Source organism: Hyperolius riggenbachi, chromosome 7 (genome assembly GCF_040937935.1).
Source record: "Hyperolius riggenbachi isolate aHypRig1 chromosome 7, aHypRig1.pri, whole genome shotgun sequence".
Lineage (NCBI taxonomy): Eukaryota > Metazoa > Chordata > Amphibia > Anura > Hyperoliidae > Hyperolius > Hyperolius riggenbachi.
In genome coordinates, this window is record NC_090652.1 from 26729901 (window position 1) to 26746902 (window position 17002).

The 17002-nt window shown below is 46.4% G+C and overlaps 1 protein-coding gene across 1 annotated transcript in view; it reads right to left on the minus strand.

Moving 5' to 3' along the window:
* Positions 1–17002, minus strand: part of LOC137525957 (apoptosis-associated speck-like protein containing a CARD) — a 48911-nt gene extending 31909 nt beyond the window's left edge. The window contains exons 1-2 of the mRNA XM_068247166.1: positions 16507–17002; positions 1580–1633 (exon numbers count right to left, since the gene is read on the minus strand). Coding sequence (XP_068103267.1) covers positions 1580–1633; positions 16507–16783 — 331 coding nt within the window. The 5' untranslated portion in view covers positions 16784–17002. The remainder of the gene's footprint in view (positions 1–1579; positions 1634–16506) is intronic.

Here is a 17002-nt window from a genome sequence, read left to right on the forward strand (position 1 = left end):
CCCTGGAGGGGGAATAGTAATTAACGCCGCAGGGTAATTTCAAGGGGCAGGGTGAGCAGTTTTTCTGCTTTGCCCTACTCCTACATTTCCCAGTGCCTTAATTACATGTACCCACTGGGGATGCCTCTTGCGATTGTAATGGGGTCGTGGCACAGTTGTGGGAGAACACCACCATAGCAGAGCACAGCTCGCTGCAGAGACCAAACCCACAGCTGCTTCCACTTGTACTGTTTACCTGACAGCTCTGGGTGAACTATTACCGAAATCTTTGATGTGCAATTGGAAAAAAAAGTCTACTATACCAAATATATTTTACAGACCTAATTTTTTTTTTTACCAAACTGGTCTTAGTGAATTTGAGCCCAGCATGTGTGCCGGCAGCAATAAAAATCACATCAGTATTTTAAGTCTTGCTTGCCCTGTTCCAAACAAGTTGCCTCGAGTGTTCCACTTTAACTATTGTGACTTGTTTATTTGTACGTTTGATTCTAGATCTAGGACTAATCAGAAAATACTCTGTGGCTGATTTACCATGACAGATGCCAAGATAAGCATGGAGCACACCAGGGCTGACTCATCCTTAGGCAACCTAGGCAGATGCCTTGGGCCTGGTTTTGTCTAGGGGCCTGGCTGCCACCTCCTCTGATTTCATCCCTCCTCTCCTAACCATAAGGTCCAAGCAGTAAGAAGCTGAAGCCTCAGTCGGTACCTTTCCTAAGTCATCATTTTACCTTTTTCCATCTCAATATTTACAATTACAACAGAAAAAAAATAGAATAAAATAGAAAAAAAAGCCTCACTTCTGCTCAAGGTAAAGGGGGAAGAGGCGCCCAGAGCAGATAAAATACGTTAAAAACAAATACAATGAAAAAAGTGAGGTGGCTTACCTCAATGAAGACAAAAATTCACGTATTAATAGAATTTTATTGCACTGGCAACGCGTTTCGTGGGTGCATACCCACTTCCTCAGGCCAAATAGCAGTGCCTAATAGTGCTTGTAGCCACAAATGAGGCGCCTTATTTGTGGCTACAAGCACTATTAGGCACTGCTATTTGGCCTGAGGAAGTGGGTATGCACCCACGAAACGCGTTGCCAGTGCAATAAAATTCTATTAATACGTGAATTTGTCTTCATTGAGGTACCTCACTTTTTTCATTTTATTTGTTTTTAACGTATTTTATCTGCTCTGGGCGCCTCTTCCCCCTTTACCTTGTGCCTTCACCCTCTTTTGGAGGGGGATCAACCCTCTTTGACCAATTTAGGTCATTTGAGGTTTGCTTTTTATCAAGAGTGCGGCCATCACCAGCTCTGTCTGGTCACCCGAGTGGAGTCGGGGTTATACATCTCCACCTGCTTCTAGTGGTTGGCTGTCCTTCTGCAACCCACCTTTGTGAGTATAATACATTTGCATATTTTACATACTTCTGGTACTGTGACATACTGCACCATTTGGGCTGCTGTTGTCTCTGTGTTTTCTTTCTGCAGGGTGCAATTTTTAGTATCCGTACTTTTTATCCCCTCACTTCTGCTCAGTCGGTATGGCGAGCAGGTGGGATATGGAGGATGAGGGCTCCTTACCTTCAGGGGTAGGTTGCGGGTCTTTGGGTTTCTGGGTACTTCCAGAGCCGGTCACTGAAATAGACAGTATAGATTAGTATGTTTATCCTGCCATTGCATGTATATTGTATTTGTATAAGCATCCTTTTCATTCATCTTTGTATCCATTTTTAGGTGCAGATGGTGCACATTAGACTAAACCTGAAGTGATCCAGTAAATCTAGACTTGATGATTTACAAGTGCAAAAGATTCCATCCCCTAGTTAGTGCTTGATTCATTAAAGGATACCCGAAGTGACATGTGACATTGTGAGATAGACATGTGTATGTACAGTGCCTAGCACACAAATAACTATGCTGTGTTCCTTTTTTTCTTTCTCTGCCCGAAATAGTTAAATATCAGGTATGTAAGTGGCTGACTCAGTCCTGACTCAGACAGGAAGTGACTACAGTGTGACCTTCACTGATAAGAAATTCCCCTTTTTATCTCTTTCTTGCTCTCAGAAGCCATTTTTCTGTAGGGAAAGTGTTTTGTAGTTGGAATTTCTTATAAGTAAGGGTCACATTGTAGTCACTTCCTGTCTGAGTCGGGACTGAGTCAGCCACTTACATACCTGATATTTAACTCTTTCAGGCAGAGAAAGAAAAAAAGGAACACAGCATAGTTATTTGTGTGCTAGGCACTGTACATACACATGTCTATCTCATCATGTCACATGTCAGTTTGGGTATCCTTTAACCACCCTGGCGTTCTGATTAAATCGCCAGGGTGGCTGCGGGAGGGTTTTTTTTAAATAAAAAAAAAACTATTTCATGCAGCCAACTGAAAGTTGGCTGCATGAAAGCCCACTAGAGGGCGCTCCGGAGGCGATCTTCCGATCGCCTCCGGCGCCCAGAATAAACAAGGAAGGCCGCAATGAGCGGCCTTCCTTGTTTTGCTTATATCGTCGCCATAGCGACGAGCGGAGTGACGTCATCGACGTCAGCCGACGTCCTGACGTCAGCCGCCTCCGATCCAGCCCTTAGCGCTGGCCGGAACTTTTTGTTCCGGCTACGCTGGGCTCAGGCGGCTGGGGGGACCCTCTTTCGCCGCTGCTCGCGGCGAATCGCCGCAGAGCGGCGGCGATCAGGCAGCACACGCGGCTGGCAAAGTGCCGGCTGCGTGTGCTGCTTTTTATTTCATTAAAATCGGCGGCAGCCGCTGGCGGTGTTGGACGAGCTGAGCTCGTCCAGACCGCTCAGCTGGTTAAGTAGCGTGAATTAAAAATCAGCGCATACACACTATGTGCGGTACTGCTGCGTAGGTGGACAAATTATGCACGCTACTTCCTAGTTATGCGCATCTACCATGAGATGCGAAGTAGTGCAACCGCGATACTTCACTAACGCACCGCAACTACGTCAATAGAGCACGTGTTAGTGAAGTATCGCGGTCGTGCTACTACTTTCATTCTCGCTCCTTCATATCTAGCAGTGGATGCAAGGAGCGCTCATATAGAGGAAGGAGCGTGCATTAACTAGGAAGGAGCGTGCATAATTTAGGAGCGCACACTACGCATCACTACCGTGCCTAGAGTGCACATGCCTTTATAGCATAGGGAGTGTAGATTACATTAGAGGCACCTACACTCTATCCCCTATGCCAGTGATCTGCCAACTTGCCTCTCCAGTTGTTAAGGAACTACAAGTCCCACAATGCATTGCAGGAGTCTGACAGCCACAGTCATGATTCATAAAGGCAAATGCATTGTGGGACTCTCAGCTGGAGAGCCAAGTTTGCAGATCACTGCCCTATGCTATAAAGGTATTTTGTATTGACCTGAGGAAGCAGGCCATGACCCATGAAACGCTTTGTCAGATTGCTTTTTTATTAAAAACTTATTTTCCAGTTAAACTGGTGTCTATGGGGTTAATTCACTATCACTATAGCTCCACTTACTGCGCGCTTAGCGTGCCTTATCCGAGTTAACGTGCCTTATCAGAGTAAAGGGGCCTTATCTGAGTTAACATGCCTTATCAGAGTAAAGGGGCCTTATCCGAGTTAACGTGCCTTGTCAGAGTAGCATAGCTTGCGCTACAAACTTATGCCTGCTAATTGGCAATGAAGAGAGCTCCACTCGTCCTGCCCTGAGCCCCTGTGTGTCCAATCACTTCAAAGGACATTATCCACACACTTTGATTGGCCAAATAGACTTCCTGTCATGTGACAGGAAACTTGTATCTTTGTATCTCTTTATGTCATACTGGTATTGTACATTGTAGCCTCTGTGTCCATTGTTCTACCCTGTACAGCACCACAGCTGCTCATATGATATATTGCCCTATTGGGTATACTGATTTGTATCAGATTGCATTTTTCTTTCCCTTCACTTTTTGTCACTATGGGCTTATTGTTCAAGATGCGAACAGCTGCATTGTTTCCCCAGCTACCAGCGGTATATATGAGTGATGTATACATACAGTATGCTGATTGTGCTGAACAGGTGTTACACTGAATTGTACATATCCATGTATTGATTTTTTTCATAATACAAGTGGCTATATATGCCTTGAAAACTGCAATTGGGTGTGTGACTGTTCTTATTTTAATAGAGCCTAACCCTAAAGGTGGCCACACACCATACAATTTTGAGCATTCCGTTCCAATTTTCCTAATGATTGGAAATTTCAGTTAAAATCTTATAGGTACCACAAATGTATTTTTGAGATTGCCACAATTTTTGGATAAAAGATCGTAAGGCCCCCAAAAAATTGGTTGGTTAGAAAAATCAAGAGAAAATATTGAATAAATAAAGTATGGTATGTACTGAATAGTTCCATACATTTCCATACAAGTCTTGATAACATGAATTTTCCAACATTTCCAATCTCCAAAAAATTGAAAAAAAAACAGGAAATTCGATCGAATTTCTTGATCGAAAACAAATAAAAGCTTTTGATTTTTCAGGACAACCGATCGTATTTATCAAATTGGAGTAAAATTGGATCTTTTAATTGTATGGTGTGTGGCCATCTTAAAGTGGACCCAAACTAAAAATACAAGATTTCAGAAATAAAATCTATTTTCTAAATTATAATAATAAATAGCAGCCTTTTTTCAGCTGCATGATGACAAATATAAAATATTTTACATTTATTGGAGGAACCCCTCCCTCCCTTTCATATTGCCGGGACAGAATCCAGGCAAACTGGTGGAGTAAGAGGTGTCCAGCAAACTAGGAATTGCTAATGGCTGCCACCTGTATAACCATAGTTATGAAAAGAGAAGGGTGAAAAGCATGCACTGAAATGCTCATAGGCTTGAAGGAGTGTTTATTTATCTTTGTATGTGTCAGAGTGGTGCAACTAAATATTTTGAATTCAAAAATTTTTTGGTTTGGGTCCGCTTTAAGCCCTCCCTGTTAGTGCCTAACCCTAACCCCCCCCCCCTAAAGTTTTCATCCCCTCTACCACAAAGCCGTGATGTGCGCCAATCAAGGTACATTTCGGCACCTGGAAGCACCCGATTAGCGGCAGTGATTTGAAATATCAGCGCTGGGCCTTGCGGAGATGCAAACAGCGGCATTGCATTGCAGAATAGCGGCATTGCATTGCAGGAATGTTTGCGGAACACAGGACACAAGAGGACATTGGATTGAGCAGGACACAGGGGACACGGGACACAGGAGGGCATTGGATAGAGGAGGGCGCAGGGGACATAGGGGGACACGGGACACAGGAGGACATTGGATAGAGGAGGACATAGGGGGACATGGGACACAAGAGGACATTGGATAGAGGAGGACACAGGGGACATAGGGGGACACGGGACACAGGAGGGCATTGGATTGAGCAGGACACAGGGGACACCGGACACAGGAGGGCATTGGATAGAGGAGGGCGCAGGGGACATAGGGGGACACGGGACACAGGAGGACATTGGATAGAGGAGGACATAGGGGGACATGGGACACAGGAGGACATTGGATAGAGGAGGACACAGGGGACATAGGGGGACACGGGACACAGGAGGGCATTGGATAGATGAGGGCGCAGGGGACATAGGGGGACACGGGACACAGGAGGGCATTGGATAGAGCAGGACACAGGACACAGGAGGACATTGGATAGAGCAGGACACAGGGGACATGAGACACAGGAGGGCATTGGATAGAGGAGGACACAGGGGACATAGGGGGACATGGGACACAGGAGGACATTGGACAGAGGAGGACAGAAGGGAAATAGGGGGACATGGGACACAGGAGGGCATTGGATAGAGCAGGACACAGGAGGACATTGGATAGAGCAGGACACAGGGGACATGGGACACAGGAGGGCATTGGATAGAGGAGGACACAGGGGACATAGGGGGACATGGGACACAGGAGGACATTGGACAGAGGAGGACAGAAGGGAAATAGGGGGACATGGGACACAGGAGGACATTGGACAGAGGAGGACACAGGGGACATAGGGAAACAAAGGGGGACATTGGATAGAGGAGGACACAGACAGAGGGGGACACCAGAAAGACCCTACAGGTACAAGGGGGACACAGAGACACAGTTTAGCTTGAACCATAGAGCATTATTGCAATTATAAAGCAAGATTACACTGATAAATCAATATGCCCCAAATAAGGGGATCTACAGGAATAGGGTGATAGTTACCGACCAAAATTAGCAGTAACAATAGAGAAGAAAAAAAGGGCAAACATACAATATATGTGTATGCAGGAAATGACTGTTCATATGAGGTCGCTATATAACAACCATGGGCTTGCTTCACTAAGACAAATAGCGTGCCTTATCAGAGTTAAGGGGCCTTATCAGAGTTAAGGGGCCTTATTGGTGCCTCAGCAGAGTTAAGGGGCCTTATCGGAGTTAACACGCCTTATCAGAGTAGCATAGCGAGTGCTACGAACATATGCCTGCTAATTGGCAATGACAAGAGCGCCACTCGTCCTACCCTGAGCCCCTGTGGTGCAATCACTTTAAAGGGCATTATCCGCGGACTTTGATTGGCCCAATAGGCTGCCTGTCACTTGACATGCACAAACAACCTCAAGAATCAGAATTCATCCCTGACTCTCACTACTCTGCGCCTCTCATCACTTCACTTTGGTTCCTGCTCCTATTCACTGCAGAAGTGGTATTTCCTCTACCAGCCAAGTGGCACTGTAGATTTGCAGCCTCTATCACGGACATCACGGGGCACAGGTCAAATGTCCCGGTGTTGTGTCTGATTGCGCTGCCTGTTGATTTGCGCTGCCCTGCATGCGCAGTAGGAGACTGTGCGGCCACATTTCCTATTGAATTATGCTGCTGGAGGTAAAATACTAAATATCTCTGCTTCCACACCTCTTACACTCCCCAAATTTTCAGGGTAGGGAGGGGACCCCCAGAACGACCTATATGCCAAATTGCAGCCCCCGAGCCCCGCTGGTTCAGGAGATAGGTTTCTGTAACCAGCGGGTCTCGGGGGCTGCAATTTGGTATAAAGGTAGTTCAGGGGGTCCCCTCCCTACCCTGAAAATTTGGGGAGTGCAAGAGGTGTGGGAGCGGAGATATTCAGTATTTTACCTCCAGCAGCATCATTAACTTCACACTAAGCATGCGTGCTACTCAGTGTGGAAAGAAGCTTCCGGGGGCAGCGCAATCAGACATTACACCGGCCTCTTCACAGAGCAGCAAAGATTTTGCAGTTAACTGTTTCACTGCCCAGAGTCTTTGCATCACATCACACTCTGCAGCTTTGCTCATGCTGAACTTCATCAGCAGCAATACATAAAACTCCGGGCTCAGCAAGGAATGTCTCTGAAGTTGATAGCGAGTGAGAGATAGCGATCTCCACCACATCTGATTACAGAGCATCTGAATAGTTAAGGCCCATACACACGGCGGATTTCCGTGAGCGACGGGTCGTTTGAACGTCGTTTGAACGTCCAGTCGTTCAGTCATTCGCCCGCTAAATCGGGCGTGTGTACAGACTGTCGTTCGCGTGATAAGAGTGAGTTTGAGCGATCCGCCCGGCGGATCGCTCAAACTCACTCTTATCGAGCGAACAACAGTCTGTACACACGCCCGATTTAGGAGGCGAACGACTAAACGACGGGACGTTCCAACGACCCGTCGTTCACGGAAATACGACGTGCGTATGGGCCTTAAGAATGGATATCTTATCTTTCAATATGCTTGTGAAGTGCTAGAAATCCTGTATGGATCAGTCATATTGGTTGCATTCCTCTGTGCTATTGCTATTATTAATAACCCATATTGTGATACAAGATCCTTAATTAGGGATAGTTGTGTGATTTGATGCATTTACAGTCCTGGGACTAGAGTTATGCACTTGTAGTTAACATTACTGATATGTGAAGTTTTTGCCAGAAATAAAGAATTTAATATTTTGCACATTTGATTCTTTATTTTCTTATTTAGTATATTCATAACTCTTCATGTACAGCTGTGTACTCTAATTTATATCCTTTATGACATGTGTGTGCTGTGATTATTCTTTAAATAGCTTGCCTACCATCGCTCCATGCGCCAATCTCTGCATAGGATGGAGGGGAAACTGTATAAGGGAGGGGCATGGTTTTTGAAAATGGGGCGTGGTTAAAGGTGTGGCAGGGGCGTGTCTTAGTGTCCCTTTTTCCTGGCTCCAAAAGTTGGGAGGTACAGTGGCTTGCAAAAGTATTCGGCCCCCTTGAAGTTTTCCACATTTTGTCACATTACTGCCACAAACATGCATCAATTTTATTGGCATTCCACATGAAAGACCACATGCACGTGAGAAGTGGAAGGAAAATCATACATGATTCCAAACATTTTTTTACAAATCAATAACTGCAAAGTGGTTTGTGCGTAATTATTCAGCCCCCTTTGGTCTGAGTGCAGTCAGTTGCCTATAGACATTGCCTGATGAGTGCTAATGACTAAATAGAGTACACCTGTGTGTAATCTAATGTCAGTACAAATACAGCTGCTCTGTGATGGCCTCAGAGGTTGTCTAAGAGAATATTGGGAGCAACAATACCATGAAGTCCAAAGAACACACAAGACAGGTCAGGGATAAAGTTATTGAGAAATTTAAAGCAGACTTAGGCTACAAAAAGATTTCCAAAGCCTTGAACATCTCACAGAGCACTGTTCAAGTGATCATTCAGAAATGGAAGGAGTATGGCACAACTGTAAACCTACCAAGACAAGGCCATCCACCTAAACTCACAGGCCGAACAAGGAGAGCGCTGATCAGAAATGCAGTCAAGAGGCCCATGGTGACTCTGGACGAGCTGCAGAGATCTACAGCTCAGGTGGGAGACTCTGTCCATAGGACAACTATTAGTCATGCACTGTACAAAGTTGGCTCTTATGGAAGAGTGGCAAGAAGAAAGCCATTGTTAACAGAAAAGCATAAGAAGTCCCGTTTGCAGTTTGCCACAAGCCATGTGGGGGACACAGCAACCATGTGGAAGAAGGTGCTCTGGTCAGATGAGACCAAAATGGAACTTTTTGGCCAAAGTGCAAAACGCTATGTGTGGCAGAAAGCTAACACTGCACATCACTCAGAACACACCATCCCCACTGTCAAATATGGTGGTGGCAGCATCATGCTCCGGGGGTGCTTCTCTTCAGCAGGGACAGGGAAGCTGGTCAGAGTTGATGGGAAGATGGATAGAGCCACATACAGGGCAAACTTGGAATAAAACCTCTTGGAGACTGCAAAAGAGTTGAGACTGGGGCGGAGGTTCACCTTCCAGCAGGACAATGAACCTAAACATAAAGCCATTTTTGTCTCATCTGACCAGAGCACCTTCTTCCACATGGTTGCGGTGTCCCCCACATGGCTTGTGGCAAACTGCAAACGGGACTTCTTATGCTTTTCTGTTAACAATGGCTTTCTTCTTGCCACTCTTCCATAAAGGCCAATTTTGTACAGTGCATGACTAATAGTTGTCCCATGGACAGAGTCTCCCACCTGAGCTGTAGATCTCTGCAGCTCGTCCAGAGTCACCATGGGCCTCTTGACTGCATTTCTGATCAGCGCTCTTCTTGTTTAGCCTGTGAGTTTAGGTGGATGGCCTTGTCTTGGTAGGTTTACAGTTGTGCCATACTCCTTCCATTTCTGAATGATCGCTTGAACAGTGCTCCGTGTGATGTTCAAGGATTTGGAAATCTTTTTGTAGCCTAAGCCTGCTTTAATTTTCTCAATAACTTTATCCCTCTAGATTGTAAGCCTTTGGGCAGGGTCCTCCTCCTTTTCCGTCCTACCTGATCATGCACCTCCATTACTGTGAACCCATGCTATGCATCTGAGTGAACCTAACTTGCCTAATCTCCATGCTCCCCTCTAGTGACTGACTAAGCATTACCTTGTACTCATACTGTGCGGTGTGATCTGGTTTTCTTGTATTCCTGTATTGTCATATTGCTGTATGTCACCCCTAAATATTGTCTGTAACCTAAATTAATGTTCAGCGCTGCGTAATATGTTGGCGCTTTATAAATACAATAAATAATAATAAATAATCCCTGACCTGTCTGGTGTGTTCTTTGGACTTCATGGTGTTGTTGCTCCCAATATTCTCTTAGACAACCTCTGAGGCCCTCACAGAGCAGCTGTATTTGTACTGACATTAGATTACACACAGGTGCACTCTATTTAGTCATTAGCACTCATCAGGCAATGTCCATAGGCAACTGACTGCACTCAGATCAAAGGGGGGTGAATAATTACGCACACCCCACTTTGCAGTTATTTATTTGTAAAAAATGTTTGGAATCATGTATGATTTTTGTTCCACTTCTCACGTGTACACCACTTTGTATTGGTCTTTCATGTGGAATTCCAATAAAATTGATTCATGTTTGTGGCAGTAATCGGACAAAATGTGGAAAACTTCAAGGGGGCCGAATACTTTTGCAACCCACTGTATCTATGAATATTAACACTATTGCACAGATCTATGCATATTTTTTCTGTATTTTTATTGTATGCTTCAGTGAAATATTTTTATATATTTTTTCTGTTTTTGCAATCTGTTCTTGAGAGATCGCACATTTTATAGTTATATGATCTATATATATATACTATTTATGCCATTAGTATTACTAGACACTTGGCATAGTTTATTACTATGTTGTATATTAATCTGCATAATAGGAACTATAGAGGCTTTCCTATTTATTATTAGTCTGAATACAGACTCTGGATGTCATGCGACCATGCCTTGGTTTTTAACCATGCACCTTTGATACAGTAAAGAGTTTCTGAACAGTGAAACAGTGATTAATTTTGATTTCCTCAATTAGGATTTCAGAGTGGGAATTCTGATTCTTGAGGTTGTTTGTGCATGTCAAGTGACAGGCAGCCTATTGGGCAAATCAAAGTGCGAGGATAATGCCCTTTAATGTGAATGGGAACTGCATTTAAAAAAAAAATAAGCAAATACTTACCTAAGGAGAGGGAAAGCTCTGGGTCGTATAGAGCCTTCTGTCTCCTCTCTCGGTGCTCTTTATCCTGTGCTGGCTCCCCCCCCCCGTTTCAAACCCCCGCCGAAAGGGTATTTGGAAGTCTTCTGGAGCCGTGTCCTCCCAAAGACGTGCAGCTCCATACTGCACAGGCGTGAGCGTGCAAGAGTGCGTGCTTGCGCAGGTGCAGTACAGGGCCGCCCTTCTTCAGGAGCATTCCGGCTCCCTGAAGACTTCTGAAGCCTCCTTCGGCCGGATAAAGCAGTATTTGACTAATTTAGTCATACTGCTACCGGGCGAGCCAGCACTGGATCAAGGGGACCAGGAGAGGAGCCGGAAGGCTCTATAGGACCCAGAGCCCTCCCTCTCCTTGGGTAAGTATCTGCCTCATTTTTTTTAAATGCGGTTCCCATTCACTGTAAGGTGCGTACACACGCACTACGGAAGCCAACGTCGGGTCCGTCTGACCCTCCCGCTGAGCGGATCGTTCAGGAACAGCCTTATCAGTCCGCCGGCAGTGTGTACACACGCACTACTGTCGGCTGAAAGTCCGCCCAGCGGGAGGGTCAGAAGGACCCGTCGTTGGCTTCTGTAGTGTGTGTGTGTACGCACCTTTAATGTGACTGGACCCGCAGGGGCTCAGGGTAGGAGGAGTGGAGCTCTTGTCATTGCCTATTAGCAGGCATAAGTTTGTAGCGCTCGCTATGCTACTCTGATAAGGCCCCTTAACTCTGATAAGGCACCAATAAGGCCCCTTAAATCTGATAAGGCACCAATATAGCCCCTTAACTCTGATAAGGCACAGTATGGCTCATTAACCCAGTATTAAGGCTCACTAACCGGCTTAGCGCCGGTCAGGGCCGCCATCAGAAATTTTGGGGCCCCTCACAAATCATCAGTCCGGGCCCCCCCCCCCCCCACAAACTGAGAAATGTGTGTAGCCATTACATGTTGGCAGAGCTAGTTGGAGGCTTGCTGTCCACAAATTAATCACGAATAACCACGGTGGATACTCGTGATTCAAGTTAGCTCTAATTGCCACAGCTGAGCGGCTAGATGCGGCGGGGTTAATTACCCAGAACGCCGATCTCCACCCAGCGTTTCAACGAGGTGCAAGTGTCTGAATGGACGCGTTGCAAGCCTCGATATCGAGCACTTCCTCCTTCAAGCCGGAAGGAGGAAGTGCTCCATCATTTTTTTAGAACCTCCCAGTTTTATTTTCTGTTTAAAAAAGCTAAAAAAGTAGGTTTAATGCTATTGTCTCATATGGTAATGATTCAGATTTTCCCATAGTCTCGCAGTTAGCAATCATGAGGCCCCCAACAAACCATGAGGCCCCCAACAAGACAAATTCAGCAATCATGAGGCCCCCAACAAGACAAATTCAGCAATCATGAAGCCCCCAACAAGACAAATTCAGCAATCATGAGGCCCCCAACAAGACAAATTCAGCATTCGTGAGACCCCCAACAAGACAAATTCAGCAATCATGAGGCCCCCAACAAATCATGAGGCCCACAACAAGACAAATTCAGCAATCTTGAGGCTCCCAACAAATCATGAGGCCCCCAACAAGTAAAAATTCAATCATTAGGCCCCCAACAAGACAAATTCAGCAGTCATGAGGCACATAAATAGACAGCATTTCACATAAATAGGCAGAATGCCCCCTTATTATGGTAGACACCTCTCACCTGGATTCTGACAGGGACCCCCAGGTTAGGCAGTGAGTGACAGGGAGCCCTTTTAGGTAGTGAGTGAGTGACAGGGAGCCCCTTTAGGTAGTGAGTGAGTGACAGGGAGCCCCTTTAGCTAGTGAGTGAGTGACAGGGAGGCCCTTTAGCTAGTGAGTGAGTGACAGGGAGGCCCTTTAGCTAGTGAGTGAGTGACAGGGAGGCCCTTTAGGGAGTGAGTGAGTGACAGGGAGGCCCTTTAGGGAGTGAGTGAGTGACAGGGAGGCCCTTTAGGGAGTGAGTGACAGGGAGGCCCTTTAGGTAGTGAGTGAGTGACAGGGAGGCCCTTCAAGTAGTGAGTGAGTGACAGGGAGGCCCTTTAAGTAGTGAGTGAGTGACAGGGAGGCCCTTTAGCTAGTGAGTGAGTGACAGGGAGGCCCTTTAGGGAGTGAGTGAGTGACAGGGAGGCCCTTTAGGGAGTGATTGAGTGACAGGGAGGCCCTTTAGGGAGTGAGTGAGTGACAGGGAGGCCCTTTAGGTAGTGAGTGAGTGACAGGGAGGCCCTTTAGGTAGTGAGTGAGTGACAGGGAGGCCCTTTAGCTAGTGAGTGAGTGACAGGGAGGCCCTTTAGGGAGTGAGTGACAGGGAGGCCCTTTAGGGAGTGAGTGACAGGGAGGCCCTTTAGGGAGTGAGTGAGTGACAGGGAGGCCCTTTAGCTAGTGAGTGAGTGACAGGGAGGCCCTTTAGCTAGTGAGTGAGTGACAGGGAGGCCCTTTAGGTAGTGAGTGAGTGACAGGGAGGCCCTTTAGCTAGTGAGTGAGTGACAGGGAGGCCCTTTAGGGAGTGAGTGACAGGGAGGCCCTTTAGGGAGTGAGTGAGTGACAGGGAGGCCCTTTAGGGAGTGAGTGAGTGACAGGGAGGCCCTTTAGGTAGTGAGTGAGTGACAGGGAGGCCCTTTAGGGAGTGAGTGACAGGGAGGCCCTTTAGCTAGTGAGCGAGTGACAGGGAGCCGCCGCCGTCGTCGTCGCTGCCGCCGCTGCCTCCCCTACCTTGCCAGTGAGTGCTGCCCAGCGTCAGACCTCAAGATCAGCGGCGACCCGACCAGAGCGGGCGCTGGACGCACCCGCTCTATATGCGGAAGTGACGTCACTTCCGCATATCAGTGCGGGCGCTGGGTCCTAGCGCCCGCACTATTGTCGCCGCCTGATCGGGGTCTGACTAGGCGGAGGCGGCGGCGGCGGCGGCTAGAGGGATGGAGGGAGAGGGAGGGAGAAGCGGTCAGGGGGGGTTGAGCGGCGGCCGGGCGGCACCCGGCAGGGCCGCGGCGGGGATGGGGCCCCCCTGCAGGGCCGGGGCCCGTGACGGGAGTCACGGATGTCCCCCCCTGATGGCGGGCCTGGCGCCGGTTAGTGAATCAAGGGCCATGTATGCAATATAGGGCATTAGCAGCAAAGTACAAAAAGCGTGCAGACTGCTCGATTAATCTGACAGATTGGGTGGCAATCTATACGTGTATGATCGATTTTATAGACAAAATGAAAAAACACAAAACAGATTTTCCTTGGGCCCATGACTTATAGTTAGCAGTGATTATCTTCAAATTCAACGTAAAGTCAAGTTTTGTGGGTTCTGAACCAACTGTGATCAGTCCCCTGGAACGTTATAGCTCAGCACACCGGCATCGCTAGTAGCCCCCCTCCCCCTACTCTGCTGCTTCTCATAATGGTATGTGTGACTCTTTGTACATTTATCACTTCCTCTTCCCTGCAGCAAGCCCAGGCCTTCCCGCCAAAACACAAACACTGACTAAAACACAACCCAAACGTCATAACAGCACAACATCTGTCATAAATACCTTTTATTGGACTCTTATCTACACTGAAATCCCTCTGTTCCTGCTGCTCAGCGCTACAGAACTCTGAAACACCTCCAGGGAAAGTCCGGACTACTGCAGGTGTTTCCCTCAGATCTCCTGAATCAGAACATAGCTCTATTTCCAGATCTGTCTCTCCTTAAAGGACACCCGAGGTGAAAATAAGCGAATGAAATAAACAATTGCACCTATCTTCCTTCTCCTAAAAATTACTTTTTAAGATATTCCACAGTTTTATTTTATGTTTAAAGTGAACCAGAGACGAAGCACCCTTGTGTATTTTACCATAGAAATCAGTGGGAACATTAGAGAAAACATTTACCATGCTCTCTGTTCCATCCTCACTGCTAAAAGTGTCTGTTATCTAGCTGAGATAAGAATCCCGGACTGAGCATTGAGTCTGGCTTTGCTATAATGACTCAGCTATAATGATTCCTGAGCAAAGCCAGCAGGGGGCAGGCTTGGACTTGAAGACAGCAAAGAACACAGTCTCAGCTATAATTATTCTGTAGCAAAGCCAGACCGACTGCTTAGTCGGGATTCTTATCTTAGAGGTGATAACAGGCAAATTAAACAGAGAACAATGTAACAAAGAGCAGATTAGGTGTTTACTGTCATGTTCCCACTGATTTATAAGGTAAAATACATGAGGTTGCTTCATCTCTGGTTCTCTTTAAATCTACTTTTTAAGTTTTATCTGTTTTATTGTTTTTTTCTTAATGACACATTCATTGAAGTATGCCAGAGCTAAAATCTATGAACTATCGACCCTTTTTATCTCTTTCCTGCTTTCAAAGGACATTTTCTGCTAGGAAAGTGTCTAAGTGGAGGACACACTGTAGTCACTTCCCGTCTGAGCCAGGACTGAGTCAGCCACTTACATACCTGATATTTAACTCTTTCAGGCAGAGAAAGAAAAAAAGGAACACAGCAGTTATTTGTGTGCTGGGCACTGTACAGACCCATGTCTATCTCATCATGTCACATGTCACCTCGGGTATTCTTTAACCCGTCCTCACAGCCCAACAGAAGGGCCTGCTTTGTAGGTACCCTCCCATACACTCAGGTGGGGTAACTAGTATGGAATACACATAGTCAAGACACTAATTACCCACTGGTGCCTGCCTATTATTATTATTATTATTATTTAGTGTTTATATAGCCCTGACATCTTCTGCAGCGCTTTACAGAATACCACTGTCATGCCACTGACTGTCCTCAGAGGAGCTAACAATCTAATCCTACCATAGTCATAGCCTAATGTCTCTACCATATTATTATTATGTATTTATACAGCACTGGCATCCTCTGCAGCACATTACAGAGTCATGTCACTGACTGTCCTCAGAGGTGTTCACAATCTAATCCCTACCATAGTCCTATGTTCGTCGTAGTCTAGGGCCAATTTAGGGGGAAGCCAATTACCTTATCTGTATGTTTGTTGGGACATGGGAGGAAACTGGAATGCCTGGAGGGAACCCATGCAAACACAGGGAGAACATACAAACTCCATGCAGACAGTGGCTGGGATGCGAACTAGGAACACTGCGCTGCAAGGCGAGAGCGCTAACCACTACGCCACCGTGCCTATGTGAGGTTACCTGCAAAACCTGCTTGTGTTGGTGGGCTGTGAGGAAAAAAAAATTAAATTTATAAATTTGACCCTGAAACCGGGTTGTCTTCAATTTATTATAGATAAGTTCTTGATGTGGGTCCATTCATGCTATGAATTCACTAACCTTTCAGCAATCCATGCTATTTTCTGACATGACCCAGGGGAGGGGTGGTAAACGTTTGCCACCAAATAGCAGAGAAGACCAGTTCACTGTATCACACGGGTTCTGTTATCCGGTCTTAGTAAATCAACCCCCAGTATTGATGTTTATACAACAATCATAGCATTCCCCTCATATCGGACCACCATCTAATGCCTGTGAGCAGCGTTACCAGTTTGCAGATCTTTCTCGAGGTCCTCAGCCACTTGCTTCTCATTAATGTCATCCAGGACAGCCAGAGTTAGCTCAGCCCCATAGTCATCCTTGTAGTATCTGCGGATCAGGTCCACAGCATCATCAGGGTCTGCTTTCTCTAGCCTTCCTCTGGGGATCTTGCTGTAGCCCTCCTTAATCGTCCAATCATTCAGCTTGTTGCGGAACTTCTTGAAGCTCTTCTCTCCCATGTTCTCCAGGGCGAAGATTAGCACATCTCGCACGGTCCTCACCATCTCCTCCTATACAAGTCCAGCTGTGAAGGCTCCTGTTCTTCTGAAGAACGTCTTGTCAATGAGGAAGGTTTCCTGCCCTAACACTCTACTATAAGCCCTAACTGAGAGTGAAATCAAACCCCACAGTTTGTTGATGGCTAGATTCCTGCTTGTTTTCCTTGCTTTTGAATGGCTGCATGAGCTGCATGAGCAATCTCCTCTCTAGCAGGTTATGTTAGT